General features: G+C 40.8%; 1 protein-coding gene across 6 annotated transcripts in view; it reads right to left on the reverse strand.

The window, feature by feature from the left end:
• Positions 1-9,993: 9,993 nt before the first annotated feature.
• The window catches only part of DDX6 (DEAD-box helicase 6), a 36,174-nt gene continuing 27,747 nt past the window's right edge, over positions 9,994-18,420 (reverse strand). For 3 of the 6 annotated variants that reach the window (XM_023644933.2, XM_023644934.2, XM_001503017.6), the window contains exons 12-14: positions 16,531-16,632; positions 15,579-15,761; positions 9,994-14,347 (exon numbers count right to left, since the gene is read on the reverse strand). In XM_023644933.2, the coding sequence (XP_023500701.1) occupies positions 15,586-15,761; positions 16,531-16,632 (278 nt within the window). In that variant the 3' untranslated portion in view covers positions 9,994-14,347; positions 15,579-15,585. Of the gene's footprint in view, positions 14,348-15,556; positions 15,762-16,530; positions 16,633-18,420 lie in introns of all 6 variants that reach the window. The other 3 variants (XM_070273761.1, XM_070273760.1, XM_005611627.4) reach the window with 1 other exon arrangement.

Genomic DNA, 18,420 nt, shown 5'->3' on the forward strand with positions numbered 1-18,420 from the left:
TTCTCCTTAACTTTCGCCGGCACCTTCCCGGACAGGGTTCTTTACCTGGTGGGGTGACCCGAATCTTCATTCTTGCAGAATCTGAATCCTTGGTGGCCTTAGTTTTTGGGTTGCCACAGTTTTCCATTGACTAGGACTATCGGACTAAGGGGCACCCCAGGGATGCCCGTCATTTCAGTTCATTAGCAGCCACCCTGTTTCACCCTGGCAGCCAAGGTAAATCACCCCACCCAGTACTGTGACCCCTTTCTTTGCCAGTTGGTTCAGTGGCGTGTGGAGCCCCGAATGAACTAGGGTGATTTTAGCTCCCAAATCATCAGAAACACAACTGTGTTCCCTGGTAACAGCTTTTCTTCTCTGGGTACCAAGACGTCCAACTCACCAATTTCCAGGTTGTGGGGAGATAGGAAGCAAACATTTTTCTAGTGGGTTATTAGGAATAATAGCAAAAGAGGCCATTCTCCTCTCTACCCCTTGTTTCTTGGACCCTCATTCTGCCTGTGAGGAAGATGGCACTATATGGCCACTAGTTTACGGCATATACTGTATCTTGTAGGACAGCACTCAAACCTCGCTAGGCGTTGTTTCTCAGCGGATGATTCCACCATTCCATCAAGCCAGAGTCCTCCAGGGGTCTTAACGAGACCAGGCACAAACCGTTAATCTCACTGTAATCAATAAACAATATTGACATCCAGTACCAACCTCCCTGAAAGTCATCGGAGCCATGGTTATAAAGCAACACTGTTAATCATTACGTTTTATGCCTTGACCGAGTGTCGGTGCCATACAAATACTTCAGCTGATCAGCTCAGGCCAATTCCAGGCCTGTTGGGACTGGCCTTCACGATGCGGTCCTCCTCCAGTGCTTCGTCATGAGCGACTCCCCATGAGGCCATAGGTGTATTTAGGCAGCACTTTAGAAGGTCACAGTATCTTAGTAGAGACCCTGTGTTCATCTAGCCATGGCCACAGATCCACGTGGTTCAAAACACTCGAGGACCATTTAGGCTCCATGGCACACTGTGGCAGCCTTGCTTACCTTGTTTCTGATGGTTAAGTACCTGGTCTTTGCCTCTCAGAGTCTCCTTTACTCCCAATGAAATTAGGGAACCCAGTTTCACCATCCCCACTGTCACCACCAATGGCTATCACAGTGCTCTTTGAGGACGCTGGTCCTCACCCCACCAATTCCTTTCTCAATGCCTCGGCGAAGGGCACGTCTTTTAGTCCTCACAGAGAGTACAGGTGGGGGAGGCTGAGCAGTCTGCGTGGAATAGATCCATTCCAATGCACTCATTACCTGGAGCCTTAGGATTCCTTTCCTGAAGAAAGTGTGCATCACAATCACCTGAAGGGCCTGTAACACAAACTGCTGGGTCTCTTCCCAAATACTGACTCAGGAGGTCTGGGTAGGAGTCTGAGACTCTGCATTTCTCACAACTTCCGGGATGCTACCGATGCTGCTAGTCCAGGTGCCACACTTCAAAGTCCTTCGGAACCACTGCTGTAGGCCACCAACAGTCCAGGCTTTAATTTGTCAAATTGCAAATGCTACTCGAGGCTGCCTCAGCCAAAACATTGGTAACTGTCTGCACCCATTACCTAATTCGGCTTGATCAACTGTTACCTTCCACCTGCTTTAGTCTAACAAGCTGAGAATTCGCTCCTACGTGCGTCCCCTCAGTTCTTGCTAATACAGATGAGCAAGATCTTGCAACTCTTCGGTGTAGAAGCAGAGCTTGTGCTTCTCTGAGAGCGTTGTGTCTCTCATCACGGGCCTGGCAGGATGAGAAGGGGAGCTTGGGGACAGTCGCATCAGCTACAGCCACTTAAAAGATTTCACGCAGAGAAAAGTTCGCTCCTTGGCTGGCGGGATGGAAGGGGGTTGGAAAAGTGGCGTGGTGCATTTAGGGGAATTTGGAGGTTCAGACCTTGGTTTATGTATTTATTGCAGACATTAAGAGATATTGTTGGCCCTATGACATTAGATCTGAAAGTGTCCCCACCCCAACCTAATTCCAAGAGAGAGGCATTTATGAGCTTTTTTCAATTTTTAAAAATAAACTTCTAATTTTAGAACAGTTTTAGGTTTACAGAAAAGTTGCAAAGATAGTACAGAGAATTTCCCTTTACCGGTTTCCCCTATTATTAACATCTTACATTTGTACTCCACATTTGTCACAATTAATGAACCAATGTTGATACATTTTTAGTAACTAAAGTCCATACATTACTCAGATTTCCTGTTTTTCACTTACGTCTTTTTTGTTGCAAGAGCCCATCCAGGATATCTTGACATTGTCACCCTGTCTCCTTAGCCTCCTCTTGGCTGTGACAGTTTCTCAGACTTTCTTTGTTTTTTATGACTTTGACAGTTTTTGAGGAGGACTGGCCAGGTATTTTGTAGAATGCCCCTTAATTTGGAGAGTCTGATTTTCTTCTCATGGTTATCCGGGGGTCGTGGTTTGGGAAGGAAGGCCACAAGAGGTGAAGCGCCCTTCTCATCACATCATATCAAGGCTGGATACTATCAACATGTCTTCGCTGTTGATCTTGACCTTGTTCACCTGGCTGATGTCAGGTTTGTCGTCTTCCATTATAAAGTTACTCTTTTCCTCCCCTCTTTCCATACTGTCTTCTTTGGAAGGAAGTCACTACGTGCAGCCCACACTTCAAGAGTGGGCAAGGTTACGAGGTTTTCGGCCTGGTTCATGTACGCCAAACGCGCCTTCCTGCATCTCAGAGGGCTGCCCCTGCCCCCCCAGTGGCCTTCTGCAACGTCAGAGACTGGCCAGGGCTCGCGTTTGAATCCTTGCTGCAACTGTGTAGACCTTGCAATCAGCCCCAGGGCTGGGTCCGCAGCTGTGTGTGTCCTGTGACTACATATGACTCCTTCAAATCTGCCCTTAAGGCCTTCGGGGACTCCTTGCATGCTCTATTTTTTCAAACAGCTTTACTGAGGTATAATTGACCTACAATAAACTGTACATATTTAAAGTGTGCAATTTAATGTCTTAACATATGCATATACCTGTAAAACCATCATTACGATCAAGATAATGAGCATATCTACCACGCCCAGAAGTTTCCTTATGCATCTTTATGATCCTGCCCTCCTTCCCACCTCCCTCCCAGCTCTCACAGCTCCTCACACCTATTCTGAGATTCATTCACGTGGTTTTGTATATCAATAGTTCATTTTTTTTTATTGCTACGCAGTATTCCACTGCACGGGTACACCACAACGTGCTCATCTCTTTACCCGTTGATGGCTATTTGGGTTGTCTCCACTTTTTGGCTATTACAAATAAAATTGCTGTGAACATTCATATATAAGACTTTACAAGGCCATACACTTGTTTTTCTTAGGTAAATATGTAAGAGCAGAATGGCTAGTTCATATGGTAGGTGTATGTTTAACTTTTTAAGATACTGCCAGCCTGTTTTCCAAACTGGTTATACAACTTCACATTCTCATAAGCAGTATAGGACAGTTCCAGTTCCTCCACGTCCTTGCCAACATCGTCTGTCTTTTTAACATCAGTCATTCTAATGGATGTAGTAGGTTAATGTGATTATCGACAAGGTTAGGTTTATGTCTGTCATCTTGCTATGTATTTTCTACTGTCTCATCTGTTCTTTGGTACATCTTTTCCTTATTTTCAGCCTTCTTTTGGATGAACTGAGTCTTTTTCATAATTCTATTTTATTTCCTTTTTTTGGCTTATTATCTATAACTCTTTGTTTGGCTTTTTTAGTGGTTCCTTTAGTGTTTACAGCATGCATCACTAACTCTTCACAGTCTACTTTCAAGTGATATTATACCCGTGGAAGTATGGAGCAAGAACCTTACCACAGTACGCTTCCATTTCTTCACTTTCTGATATCATTGGCATATATTTTCCTTGTACATATGTTATAAATCCAACACTATATCTTTATTATTTTTGTTTAAACAATGTACCTTTTAAAAGTATTAAAATAATAATAAAAATGTATGTTTATCCATGTGATCACCCTTCTCAGTGCTTTTTATTTCTGTTGTGTAGATCCATATCTCCACATGGTATCATTTCCTTCGGGCTTTTCCTTTAACGTTTCATGGGACAGATGGTGATGAATTCTTTCAGCTTTTGTTTTTCTGAAAATTTATTTATTTAGCCTTTATTTTTGAAATGTATTTTAATGGGTATAGAATTCTTAACAGTTTTTTTCTTTTAGTACTTTAAAGACGTTGCTCTACTGTCTTCTCTCTTGAATTATTTCTGATGAGAAATCTACTGTCATTTTTACCTTTGTTCCTCTGCACATAATGGGTCTTTTTTTTCTGGCTGCTTTTAAGATTTTCTCTTTATCATTAGTTTTGAGCAATTTGATTATGATATACCTTGTGGTTGTCCTCATATTTCTTGTGCTTGGGTCTATTGAGTTTCCTGCATCTGTGGGTTTATAGTTTTAATCAAATTAAAAATGGGGGGGGCATTATTTCTTCAAAAATGTTTTCCTTCCCTTTCTCCTCACCTCCTTTGGGAACATGGATTACACAGATATTAGGCCACCTGAAATTGTAAATCCTATAGCTCTGTTGATTAAAACATTTTTTTTTTTCATTTTGGATAATTTCTATTGCTCTGTTTTCAAGTTTACTGATCTTTTCTTCTGCAATGTCTAATCTGCCTTCATCCCCTCCAGTATATTTTTCATCTCAGACATTGTAGTTTTCATCTCCAGAAGTTTAATTTGAGAGGTTTTTTTTACATCTTCTATCTCTTTACTTAAGTTTTGGACTACCTGGAACACAGTTATAATTGTTTTAACGTCCTTGTCTGCTAATTCTAATATCTGGGTCAGTCTGACTGATCAATTATTCTCCTTATTATGAGTCACGTTTTCCTGCTTCTTTGCATGCCTACTTATTTTTTGTTTTTTTTTTAAAGATTTTATTTTTCCTTTTTCTCCCCAAAGCCCCCCAGTACATAGTTGCATAATTTTAGTTGTGGGTCCTTCCAGTTGTGGCACGTGGGATGTCGCCTCAGCAGACATTATGAATTTTACTTTATCGGATGCTGGATTTTTTATATTCCTATAAAGATTCTTGAACTTTGTTCTGGGATGCAATTAAGTTACTTGGAAAGAGTTCGATCCTCTCAGGTCTTGCTTTTTACGATTTGTTAGGTGTGACCATATCAGCACCCATTCTAAGGCTAATTATTCCCCATTACTGAGGCAAGACATATCTGAGTAATCTACCCAATGCCCCATGAATCGTGAGGTCTCCCAGTCTGCCTGGTGGGAACAGGCTCTATTCTCAACCCCATGTGAGCACTGAGCACTGTTCCCCCTACTCCTTTTGGGTGGTTCTTTCTCTGGCCTCAAGTAGTTTCTGCACATGCTTTGGATGATCAATACTCAGCCAAACTCTCAAGGGAGACCCTCTGTGCATCACTGGGGTTCTTTTTCTGTGTAACTCTCTTCTCTCTGGCACGCTGTCCTGCCATCTCTAGCTGCTTGGTCTTCTCAGAGTCTCGATTCTATTTCCTCAACTCAGGTAGTTTTCTGGGCTCCAGCTGGGTTCCTTTCCCTGCATCATAGCTGGGAAACTCTCTCAAGGTAGTAAGCTGGGTGATCACAATAATAGGGCTCATCTTGTCTTTCTTATATTCAAGTTTCACTGCCTTTCATTGCCTGGTGTCCAGTGTCTTGACAACTCTTGTTTCATACGTTGTTCATTGTCAGTTGTTTCAGGAAACAGAGTACATCTGGTCACCATTACTCCCTTTTGGCAGAAAGCGGAAAGGAGGAGTCCTCCTCCCCCACCCTTCACTGGTGTGTTCCTAATTGCATGTTTATAGTTTTTAACTTCTTTTCTTCTTCTATGTGCTCTAGGGTCCTATATTGGCCAGAGTTAAATCAAGGAAGCAGAACTACAATGAATATTATAGAAAAAGAAATTTATTACAGGAATTAGACTTTACTCCAGTGATTCTCAAAGTATGGTCCTTGGACCAGCAGCAGCAAGCATCAGCATTACCTGGATGTTTGTTAGAAATGCAAATATCTAGGCCCCACCCCAGACATACTAAATCAGCAGCTTTGGGGTTGAGACTCAGCAAACTGGTTTTGATAAGCCCTCCAGTGATTCAGATGCATGCTGAAGTTTGAGAACCACTGCTTTATATAATTGGAGGAGAGGCTGGGGAAGTATTGATCCAAATGGAGGTCTTGGAAAACCAGGGGAAAAATGACTAATCGGCCATCTTAAACACTAGGTTGGTTGAACAAGTTAGTGCTTTCAGGGAAATCTGGAAGTAAGGCACATCAGTTGCTGGGAACTAGGGTAGAAGACCATGGAAGGCTGTCGTCTCCTCAGAGCTACGCTCTGTGAATTGACAGCCAAGTGGTTTGGCAATAGGTCTGGGGTTGCTGTTGGTCAGCAGAGCTGGCAATAAGCATGGACATGGAGCAAGAACGAGGATGTGCAGCAGGGAAAAAGAGCAAGAGGAAAGTGGAACCTTCTGATACTTCTCTCTCTGTCTCATCACCTCTGACCATAATGACCTTCAGATGGTAATACCTGCTGCTTCAGTTCCACCTCCCAAACCTTGTGCAAATTTTCTTTTGGCCAACTCTGATCCCCAGCTGAACAGAAAAGGGCATTCTGGGAAATCTAGTTTTAGCTTAGCCAAGTTAATACACTAAAAATCCAATAAAGTAGAACTTCACCAGACAGGAGATTCTAGCTAAATGGACAATACAAAGCCACAACATTCCATCCCGTGTTAATCTGACATCCAGTCATATCTCTTTTAACCGTATGTAACATCCAAATAAAGAAAATAGCAAAATCATGCTTCTGATGAACATACTCCACTGTCCATCAAAAAATCAAAAACATGCAAACCCTTTCCCCAAAAGAGGATGGAAATTTCTTTCTTTTTTTTTAGATTGGCACCTGAGCTAACAACTGTTGCCAATCTTCTTTTCTTCCTCCCCAACCCTCACACCCGTACATAGTTGTATATTGTAGTTGTGGGTCCTTCTAGTTGTGACATGCGAGACACACCTCAACATGGCCTAATGAGTGGCGCCATGTCCGCGCCCAGGATCCGAACCCTGGGCTGCCGAAGTGGAGCACGTCAACTTGAAAGCAAGCTGTTTTGGACAGTCTCTACTATCAGGTCTAGAGAAAAAAGCATTCACTACATCAATAGCAAAGTATCAGGTGGCAGGTAATGTGTTGATTTTCTCCAGCAAAACCAAACACACACACACACACACACACACCTCTGGAACCACAGTTGCCACTGGCGTCATCACCTGATCACGTTTATAATAATCCGCTGTCATTTCCGTAATCCATTTGTCTTCTGCACAAACCAACTGTGTGTGTTGAATGGAGATATGGTAGGAACCACCAATCTTGCATCTTTCAAGTCTTTGTTGGTGGCACTAATCTCTGCAGTCTCTTTGGGAATGTGGTATTGTTGTTGGTTTACTATTTTGATAGTCAGAGGCAGTTCTAGTGGCTTCCACTTAGCCTTTTCTTCTATAATATTCCCTACTCCATGGGTCAGGGAACTAATTTGGGGATTCTGCCAGTTTCTGAGGATATCAATTCTCACTATGCAGTCTAGACCAGGATTCAGCAACCCACCAGATCAACTGTGAGATGGACTTAAGCCAAAACTCCATGGATCACTTGACTTCCAGAAGCCTTTACTCCGACCTGTAGCATTTTGGGTTTCCAGAAGTCTCCAAAAGTCTAGTTATTTCTTCTTTCCCAACATAGTCATGCTAGTAAACTGTCACAAACCCTTTTGAGGAAGACTAAAAGGGAGACTCAGCTTCCCTTTTCCTCAAGAGGCTCTGTTATCAGTGAACTGGCTCAAGCCTAGAAACTTCAGAGACATTCAACAGACTGGCTCAAGTCAGAATTCTGTTCATCAGACCTAGAGCATTTCTGTGTGTATAAATCAAGCAAAACTTAAGAAGCCTGCAATCTGCTTCAGTCCTAGGGACACTGTAATCAATTAGCTAAGGACAAAGGTATCTACAGATGAGGGCCCCTCTTCAAAACTCCCAAGAAGCCCTTCTCGTTCTCTTTGTATGTTAATCGCATATTCATAATTTTACTTTTTACCTATGTACTCCAAGGTCTATCGTTGCTCTAAAATTGTCACAGCCCTTTGACTTCTCTATGCCTTGTTCTTTACCTGCACTTCATCCCATGCTACCAGCATTGAAAATGTGAATTGTGATGCCACTGTAGGCCGTCATTACTCACATCCCATCCCATGCCTTAGGAGGTTATCACTGACCTCATCAAATATAACTAACCCAATCCCCGAATCTCATTTTAAGAACCTGTTTCCTGGAGCCACTTCTGGTACCAATTACTCTGTCTGGGTCCCAACAAGAACCAGAACATACACTTGTCAATAGAGAAATTTGAGGAGACTTTATCTACATAAGACCTATGTACAAAAGTATGGGCGTGGGAAAACCTACCAAGCGGAGCGGATAGTAACCAGAAAATGGGGGGAGCGAGTCACACAGACTCAGCAGCAGAAAACTTCAGTTGAGGAACAAAACAGCTAGAGGCAATCTTGCAGGGAGGGAATTAGAGGAATACAAACCCTGACCTCACTCTCTTCTCTCCTGATTTCCTGAGGGGGAATCCCTGGTGAGCAAAGCCAAATGGAAGCCAGAGCACAGAGGAAGTGTTTACGTGGTTCACACACGTCAACCTCTGGAGACAGTGACTGAGGAGGAAACAGATCCAGAGGCAGAGATACCCCCAGGACACTGTATTCTGTAAACAGATTAATAGGATAACGGACATACAACTGACAATCTAGGAGCTGACACCCTCCCACGTAGCATCTACAAGGAAAACTGACCTTAGGCCAGGCTGTACACATCCATTCTTTGCTCCTTGGATGGAAAGGTTGATGGCATGTCCCCGTACAATTCTTCATAAGCAGTGTATTGCAGTAAAAAAACTGAACTTACCACAACTTTCTTGACTACTGCAGCTTTATATGAGTCTTGAAATCAGGAAGGGTCCTCTAATTTCGTTCTTTTCCAAAACTGCTAACGGCATAGTTTGCCTATTTAAATCTTAGAATCGGCTTTTGGATATCTACCCAAAAAGCCTGCTGGGACTGACTGGAAATGCACTGAACCTATGTTATCAAATTAGGGAACTGACATCTTAACAATACATTCACCACATAACGTCTTGGTCAACAGACCTCGTATATATACAACAGTGGTTCCATAAGACTAGTAGCATATAGGTATATAGTAGACTATACCATCTAGGTTTGTGTTAAGAACATGCCGTTTGCATGACGACAAAATCGCTTAATGACCCATTTCTCATAACACATCCCCGTCGTCAAGCGACACGACTGTGTTCAGTCTCCTCTCTCAATTTCTTTAGGCCTGATTTCATCAGCATCTTTTGCAGCTTTCAGCATATATCCTTAGTTATGCCGAAGTACTTCTTTTAGGATAGAGGTGGGGGTGGTGTGTTCAGCTTTCTTAAGTGTCTCAATTCCTCCATTTAGGTCTTTTGATCTCCTTGATCAGTATTTTGTAGCTATGAGCATATAAATTCCATTCAATGTTAGATTTATTCCTAAGCAATCTTTGTGGGCACGTTCAGCTTTCTGAAAACATTACAACAATTCTGGGAGGTGATGGCTATTAACAATCCCCCCGGACATACTGTGACCATCTCTCTTCTTCCCAAACGATTATCTCAGGTCTCTTGTTTAAGCTAAGAAAACTGACACAGTGAAATGTGGATGGTGGGACAATGTCTAGGCTGGATGAAGGTGCTGATTTTATTCAACTGGGCTCACAATAATGTTGAGAATGTCTTACCGCTTCACCATAATGTGAATTTCTTGAACAAAATGCTCTCAAATGCAAAGATTCCTAAACAGCATTAGCTTGCTGCTAAGGACACACCACACACACAACTGGAGTTCCAGTGGGCTTTTATTGAGAGAAATGAACAAAAATCAAGATTTTATCAACCATCTTTTCTGAACCTTATAAACTCAGCAGAGACTCTGGTCCATATGTGTACATACAGCATAACACATCCCAACAAAAACAGAGCCCCACTGGAACATCTGCCAATTAACAGAAAGCCAATTTTCCCTTTTCCCAAATGTTTTCAAAATTTTGAGTCCTCACTGTTCACTTCTCAGTGGAACTGGTCCCTTGTGGCTAGGGACATTGAAATTCTATCCCATTTTTACTGAACAAAAAATAATTTTTTTCAAGTTTTAGTTTCAAAAAAGGGAACAGTGACTTTGTTTTCTCCAGGCATCCCTCCCCCAAAACCACTGGATGAAATACAGTAGCCTGTATCTTAGTAACCCAACCCTACCCCCTCCCTTGCCCTGCCCAGTATTGTCTACTGGAGAATTTAAATACACTTCTGTTGGAATCTGTCAGCCATGGAGGGGCAGAGTCCAGGTGCCAGGCTAGCTCCCTCTGACCTCATGAACTGCTATAACCTTTGGACACTTAACTCTTTATCCCAAAGATGAGTGTTTAGATCAGAAGGGAGAGTGGATTTTCTTTGGGAGCTTTAAAAAAACTGTCTTTAGGGATATAAAGTAGAACTACAAGCTCACCAAAGTCCACTTAATCACCAACTTCAGCTCCCGCGAGGCCAATAATTTTGCTTGACAAAGGGATTTTTGCCAGAAAATGATTCCACAACAATTTTTAAGATACACAGAATGCTGAAAAAAAGTGGCAAATTAAAACAACATGGCTTAATTCCCAAGAACTTATTTCACCTTTTTGTTACTCATCTTAAGGTCAGGAGTGTGGCTAAAGGCAGTTTCTGAAGAGGTTATGAGCTTCCAAAGTGTTTCTAAATCCTTAGTGCAGACACCCTCCCTTTTGGGGCACAGTAACCTCCCCTCCCACCCCTAATTTAAAAAAAAAGAAAAAGAAAAAAAACTAAACCAAATGATCAGAATGAGATGTTTTGATTCGAACAATTTACACTCAAAGCTTTGTGCTGAGTTGTCTGGTTCTAACCCAAGCATGATGGTATCAAACACAAAGCACATGGCGAAGGAAAGATGCTCCCATCTCATTCTGAAAACAAATATTGATAACCAATTGCCTCCCCCCTCCCCCCAGCCTTTGGGGCCAACCCATATTATGATGCTGGGACCAATCTGAAAATAATTTAGAGACAAACTTAGGTTTCCTCTTCCTTACTTCTTCCCATGGAAGATCTTTTTAGAATAAATTTCATTCCTAAGGGAAAGGCAAGAAAGTTTCTCCATCGGAAGGCATGGGAAGAGAAAGACAAAACATAGGCCCAGAGGCAGCAAGGTGTGTAACAGTCCATAAGCCATTACACAACTCTACGACCAGAGGCTAAACCATGAGTTGGACGTAATTTAAATACTAAAAACAGGGGACAGTTTTCATCCAAATGAACCACTGGAGAAATATTACCATTACCTAAAATAAACACCCAATACCAGAATGAACACAAAAACAATTCCCAATAGTAACAACACTCCTTATTCTGAGAGGGATTTAAAAAAAAAAAAAAAAGACGAGACTAGGCTTTCACCTAGCCCTTAGAGCATCTTTCCATTTAATTATTCCTATTCAGGAGCCAAGCACCAAAACTGGACAGCTGCCTCGACAAGACTGTGTCCAGCAGTGGTGTCCCAGATAGCTTAAGTGCCACTCCTCATCAGAGGCTGTACTTCAGTAATACTTTCAATTAAAGTCTGTGCTTTAAGAGGGACTCACAGGCACGTGGCACCAGGCAGAGCGCAGTCTGAGGATGGCAAAGGAGACTGCGCTGTTCGTTTAGTTGCCCACACACCCTCTAGCGAGACATAAAATTGCATTTCCAAGCTTTTTGCTTTTTTTCTATAATGAATGATCCCTCTTATCTCGCCAGAGGTGGGGGAGAAAGAGAGAGCTGCATCAGTACAAGGGCAATATTTTTTGGTCAAAAGTTGATACCTTTTAAATTCCCTCCCCCCACCCCTCCCTGGAAGTTATTTCCTTAATTAGGGCTTGTATTTAGTAACCAACATTGGCTGGATAGAACACATGTGGCCTGGATACCAAATAAATGAGCTTTTTCTTTCTTGGGTTAGTACTGTGCAGCTCTTGCTACAGTTTTTAAGGAGTTAGGGCTATGTCTGATCAGGAGGCATCTGCAGGATTTTGATGCTCAAGGAATTCTGGGTGAGTCCCAAACAGTTCTGCTTAGAACTAGGCAGAGTCAAAAAATGACTTTAAGTAAGTGATTTCTTTATCCAGATGAGTTCAGCATGAAAGCATATGCAGGACTTATCTTGTAATATTTTAGGGTTTTGAAAAACAATGGAATACGGAAACCAAATTTCTTAAAATTTTTTTGGCTTATTTCTTTTTTTTTTACCTTAGATGCCTCCTGATTGACCTAGTACACTGGGTTAAAGGGAATTAAAAATATTTAAAAAAAAAAGTTCACTGGTTTTGATTCATCTCACTCCTTTTGCCTGGAGATCAGGCCAAACATCAAGCATGTTGGGAGGGGCACAATTTAAAGCAACACTATTGACTGTAAAGCATTTGCCAGCAATTTACAATGCAAAATGACAGATAATTCTTGTCACAAAGCAAGAGGATGGCAAGCAGCTTTCTGTAGCATGAAAGTTAACAGCTCTCAGGGGTTGCCCATTCCTGCAAGTTTATGTATCAAGGTGGGCAGAGGGCAATACACTTACACAGTACAGGAGGTGATCAACAGAGAGTAAGCCCCGGAACTGCTAATGTTACCAAAGCTGGTACTGGCTAATATTCTGAAATGCAAATTCATGCTTTGTACATACACTGCTCAATGCTGCCACTCACTCGAATTCCCACACTGCAAGGCAGATTAATCTTTGCCCCCTTCTGTTGAGCTTGAAAAGTTCCTCAAACTTTTAAAAAGGGGGAAGAAGCAAAATCAGAGAGCGCATCTCAAAAACATCTTGAATTACAGGATTTTGAAGTTTCCTTGCTCTCTGGCAGGTTGCCTCCAAAGGTACCAGATGAGACACTGTGGCAGCAAACAGTGAATCCCAGACTTCTGGGTCCCTTTTCCAACTTAGGGTCCCCATAGAGGTCTGCTCTCTACAGTAAGAGGCCAAAGTACTTTTTAGAATTTAGTGTTGCGGAAAACTGAGCCCCTCTCATCTTTAGCTTCTCCCATAATCACTCTAATCCCCTTAATCCCAGCAACCTTCATCCAAAAAAAAAAAATATATATATGTATATATATATATATATGAACCCAGAAAAAAACTTATTTACAAAGTTTATACAAGTATACACACCCAATTTTCTATGGGACACGCTTTGCCACAGAGGAAAGAGGGTCAAGGCTCTGACATGTCTACACATCAAGTGCCGTAACTGCTAATGGAGACGTATGTAAACCAGTCTTTAGTGTTCTGCTATAGAGCACAAAGGCTTGTCATATGGCTCCTGCAATGAGAGACTGCTCTTTCCTTTGGGAGCGATGATGTTTTACCTACTCAGCCCAGAAGAAACTTTTACTTCGGATTCTTTTCTTAAATACATGTATTTACAGTGCGGATGAAGTGCAGTGGCATACCAACTCCTCCACAGAAAGAAAGAGAAAACGGCGTTGAACATCACTAATATGGTTCATCTTCCAGCCCTGGGCTTGAGTATCGAGTAGAAAGGGAAGAGAGAGACTTCAACTTGAAACTGAAATGAGAAGACAAAAATTTTAAAAAGAAGGAAAAAGAAAAAAAAAGGGAAACAAAGAATTACTATGGTTGATTCCATGGGCTGTGTCTAAAAGATGATATTCTGAATGGTCTCATAGCATAAGGCACTTCGCACAAATAAGTAATAAGCTCTTCAGGCTTAAAAAACGGATGAATAATCAGGGAGAAGTTGAAATGCACTCAAGAGTCAGCTGTTGGAGAATTCTGAAATCGTAGACAAGCTTGTGTTCATCAGGATTCTTCTCTTTTTAGGGTTTCTCCCCTTCTCTTTCTCTTCCTTCCTTGTCCCCTTTCCCCAGATAACATTTTTTAAAAACCAGCAGTTAGTGCAACTAATGTTCAGTCAGCACACAGTGCAAACAAGTGGAACAAAAAAGGTAAATTCCTTCTTTTCAGATTTTTTCTCTTCACCAGTTAAAAAAAGAAAAAAATGTCTGAGCTCTTTTAAGTCTTCATAGTTCCAAAATAAAAGAAGATGAAAAACCCACAAAGAGAAGAGCATCCCCCCAAAACGATGTGTCACAGATCCGAACGAGCCTTCTGCAGTTTGTCAAAGCCTAAAGAAAGAAGGAAGAAACCTAAAATTAACATTTCTGAAAGCAATATGAACTAGTGTACATAGGTTTTCACAATCCCCATCCCACACGCTCTCTGTAATAGCTTTTGCTGAGTCTCTGCCTACGGTAGAATCCACTAAGGATTAAGGACTTTCTGTTAGGCATCCCAGGAAAAGAGAGAGCCTGGAAGTTCCGCTAACTGGCAGCAGTCATCCATAACAATTAAACCAAGAAAAAAAATTTTTTTCCCCCTTACATGAACTCAAGAGCCTGCCAACATACTACCAAACAATGGCTAGTTTTACGTTTGTCTCAGGGTTTTGTGTTTTGACATTTAAATTAGGAAAAAAAAAAAAAAAGTGAGATGAGTAATTTGAAAAATTAGAAAAAAACAGGTAAAATGTTCATTGCTAATTTGGAAATCGTCATCTCTCAAATTATATCAGATCTTCCTTAGAAAAAACTCCAAAATAGCCTACATTCCTTTATGTTGAGCCTTGTTTTGAGCATTTCTACCAGAGCCTAAGAGTCACCAAAAGATGAAATGAGAGGGTGGTCAGGAAACCACAGTGGGCATTTAAAAAGACAACTATCCTCATAACCTGATTACAGATTTGGCTATAAGCTATTATAGGTAATTAAACCAGACTTATTAAGGTACCCATTAGAAATTAAGAGTGAATGCTAACAGAGATGACTGAGTGATACAGGAGTAGAGAATATTTCCATATTCAGAATTGCTGAAGAAGATTCTTTTTTGCTTTCAGTATTTTGGAAGTCTGAATTTGTCTTAAGCACTGCTTACCTAGCACATTACTTAGGAAGACTGCATTCACGGACTTTCCAATGAGACCACAACTTCACCCAAGAGATACTTCCCATTTACCATCGTTTATGCTAAGAGGTGTTCTACCTATGTTTCTATCATACAATCATGGGCTGCATAATGATGGTTTGGTCAACAATGGATCGCATATATGACGGTGGTCCCATAAGATTAGTATCATACAGCCTAGGTGCATAGTAGACTGTACCACCTATGTCTGTGGAAGCACACTCTATGATATTCCCACAACGATGAAATCACCCAACGACATATTTCTCAGAATGCATCCCTGTTAAGACACACGATTGTACATGGTGGGCCATCAAACTTCTCCTACGAAGGAGGATCTTAATTTCTTTCCTTTCTTTAAACATTACACTCACTCAGCTACTGTCCGGTACGCACATGCTTGTTAAGGTTTCTCATCTTCTACAGGCTCACTGTGGTATTCTGCCACATAGAGGCTCTTGTCAATGTTACTTGGGATAGGTTTAATTTCTGTTCCCAGCTGCTCCTCAATACTTTTCAGGTTGAAGCGATCATCATATGTGATCAAGTTGATGGCTAAGCCAAGATGACCAAAGCGACCTAACAAAAAACATTTAATTAATTTTAAAGAGTTAAACATAAGAATCAATGTGAATGTGTGAGCATGTAAGTGGCAAAATCATACAGGATTAACGTTTTTGTTCAGTGCCATATGGTCTCCCTACACACACATAACTCTACACCTTCATGTTTCACAACCCAAAATAGTACCCTATTTCACTTTTTCCAATGACAAAATGAATACTCATTTGTGTCAAAAGTTGCCAAAATAAACACACTAAATGGTAGTTACAGACTGCACCACCTAATGAGAAAAGTGAGGTTCTCATTTGTGAATTTTATCTCAAATCAAGCATATAGTAAAGTTACTTTAACTGTTTTTTTTTCTTTAGATTGGCCCTGAGCTAACATCTGTTGCCAATCTCTTTTCTTTCTCCTCCTTCTCCCCAAAGTCCCCCAGTACATAGTTGTATATTCTAGTTGTAGGTCCTGCTGATTCTGCTACACGAGGCACCACCTCAGCGAGGCTTGCTGACTGGTGCTAGGTCCATACCCAGGATCCAAACTGGCGAAACCCTGGGCTGAAGCAGGGCACGAGAACTTGACTACTTGGCTACAGGGCTGGCCCTAACTTTTCTTAATAAATGTTCTCAAAGAATTGAAAATTAGTCTTAAATATCAAACAACTAAATTAGATTTAATTCACTGTTCCCATTGCTACCATACTCTATTTCACAAAGGAACAAAATTTAGTGATTAAACTTCTCAGAAAACTTCCATGAAGAACATCTCCTTTCTTTTTCCTCACCTGATCTTCCAATACGATGGAGATAGGTCTCTGCCAGCTTTGGGAAGTCAAAGTTTATTACCACATTCACAGCTTGTATATCAATACCTCGGGTAAACAAATCTTGGGGGAGGGAAAAAAAAATCTTCATTATATCTTTCAGTTTAAACATGCTTCTTGGTGCCACTATACTGTTTAACATATATTTTTAGTGTAATCTAAGTTTATTCACTTTATTCAGTAATTCAAATACATTTGCATATTATTGGCATTACCTTGCATACACATTATTATAAACACTTTCTGCTCACAAGTTACCTTTTCCCAGTCCTCTAAGAAAGTTCTAAAAAATGATCTACTAAGGTAATTGTGCATATATAGTAAAAGAACCAGGATGGCTGGTCTCTTACAAACTCATAAATGAGTCTCAGAAGCAACCAGTAGTTTTCTTTAGTCTATTTTTTAGTATTTAATCCAAGATTCAAACAGTAAATTATTTTTTAAAAGTTTGTTATAATCTAGAATACTTCAAAAAGAGGTAATCCACTAGCAGTAATTCATGCTTTGTTTAAAATTCATTCACCCCATTCCGCTAAATGATTTCCAACAGGTCTGAGAGAAGCTAATACGCAAGGCCATTCCTTCTTCTCTGAGTCCCACAATTACTATGCTAATTTAGGTTCTGAAAACTACAAGCAGAAACAAATAAAATAGGCTAATAACTAGGTTTCCCTGCTTCTATCAGCTCCATACTCCAAAATAATCCATGATGGCCATGGTCAGACTAGGATTTCTAAAATACTGCTTTGAGTTTCTAACTCATTATTTTAAATTGCCTGCAGATAAAATGTAAAACTGACATTCAAGGTCCTCCACTCTATACTTTGGTCCTAACATACTTCTCTAATACATCTCCTCAAACCTTCCTCTCCCCTAAACTCATCCACTGATCCTTCCTTAAACATATCCTCTTAGCCGTCTCTGGATCACTTTTTCTTTTCTTTTTTTTTTGGCTGAGGAAGATTAGCCCTGAGCTAATATCTGTTGCCAATTTTCCCCTTCTTTTGCTTGAGAAAGATGAGCCCTGAGCTGACATCTGTGCCAATCTTCCTCCACTTTATATGTGGGTTACCGCCACAACACAGCTGACTAGCAGAACAGGCCTGTGCCTGGGATCCGAACCCACAAACCTGGGCCACTGGAGTGGGATGAACATCAACCACTTTGCCACAGGGCTGGCCCCTTTGGATCACTTTTTATACCAGTTCCCTAACCTAAAATTCCTTCTTCTGCAAGTCTAAAACCTATCTAGTTCACAAAGCCAGTGAAAATTCCATCTCTTCTCAGATCACCTCAGCTAGTTACTTCCTTCTCCTACAAAAATTTAAAATTACTCACTATACATACCTCACATTTGCAAATTACCTTCACTCCCTTGTAGATCCTGCTGAATGCCTGTTACTGTAAATAGTTTTACTGCCACATGGCCATGCTCATTTGTTTATGTATTGTCTAAGGATGCTTTCAAGCTGGAATGGTTGAGCTGAGTAACTTCTAACAGAGACCATATGGTGTGCAAAGTCCAAAATATTTACTATCTGGCACTTTAAAGAAAAAGTTTACAGGTCCTGCCTTAGATTTAATGTTATCTTTTTATCTGATTAAACCACAATTCCTTGAAGAAAGGGGTGGTATATTACAAGAATTTATTTACACATTTTATACATATGTCATTAAACACATATTGTTCTGAAAAATCAAAGGAGAAAGCACTTCAAAAACATATCTAAGGACAATCAGGCAAGCAGTGATTAAGAATAAAACCAATTAACTACAATAGTAATTCATATCTATGTGTAAGTACTGTAAGTAGGAAGAACTTTTTCTTGAAAAAAAAATTTTCATACTCAA

Source organism: Equus caballus, chromosome 7, assembly GCF_041296265.1.
Source record: "Equus caballus isolate H_3958 breed thoroughbred chromosome 7, TB-T2T, whole genome shotgun sequence".
NCBI classification, from domain to species: domain Eukaryota; kingdom Metazoa; phylum Chordata; class Mammalia; order Perissodactyla; family Equidae; genus Equus; species Equus caballus.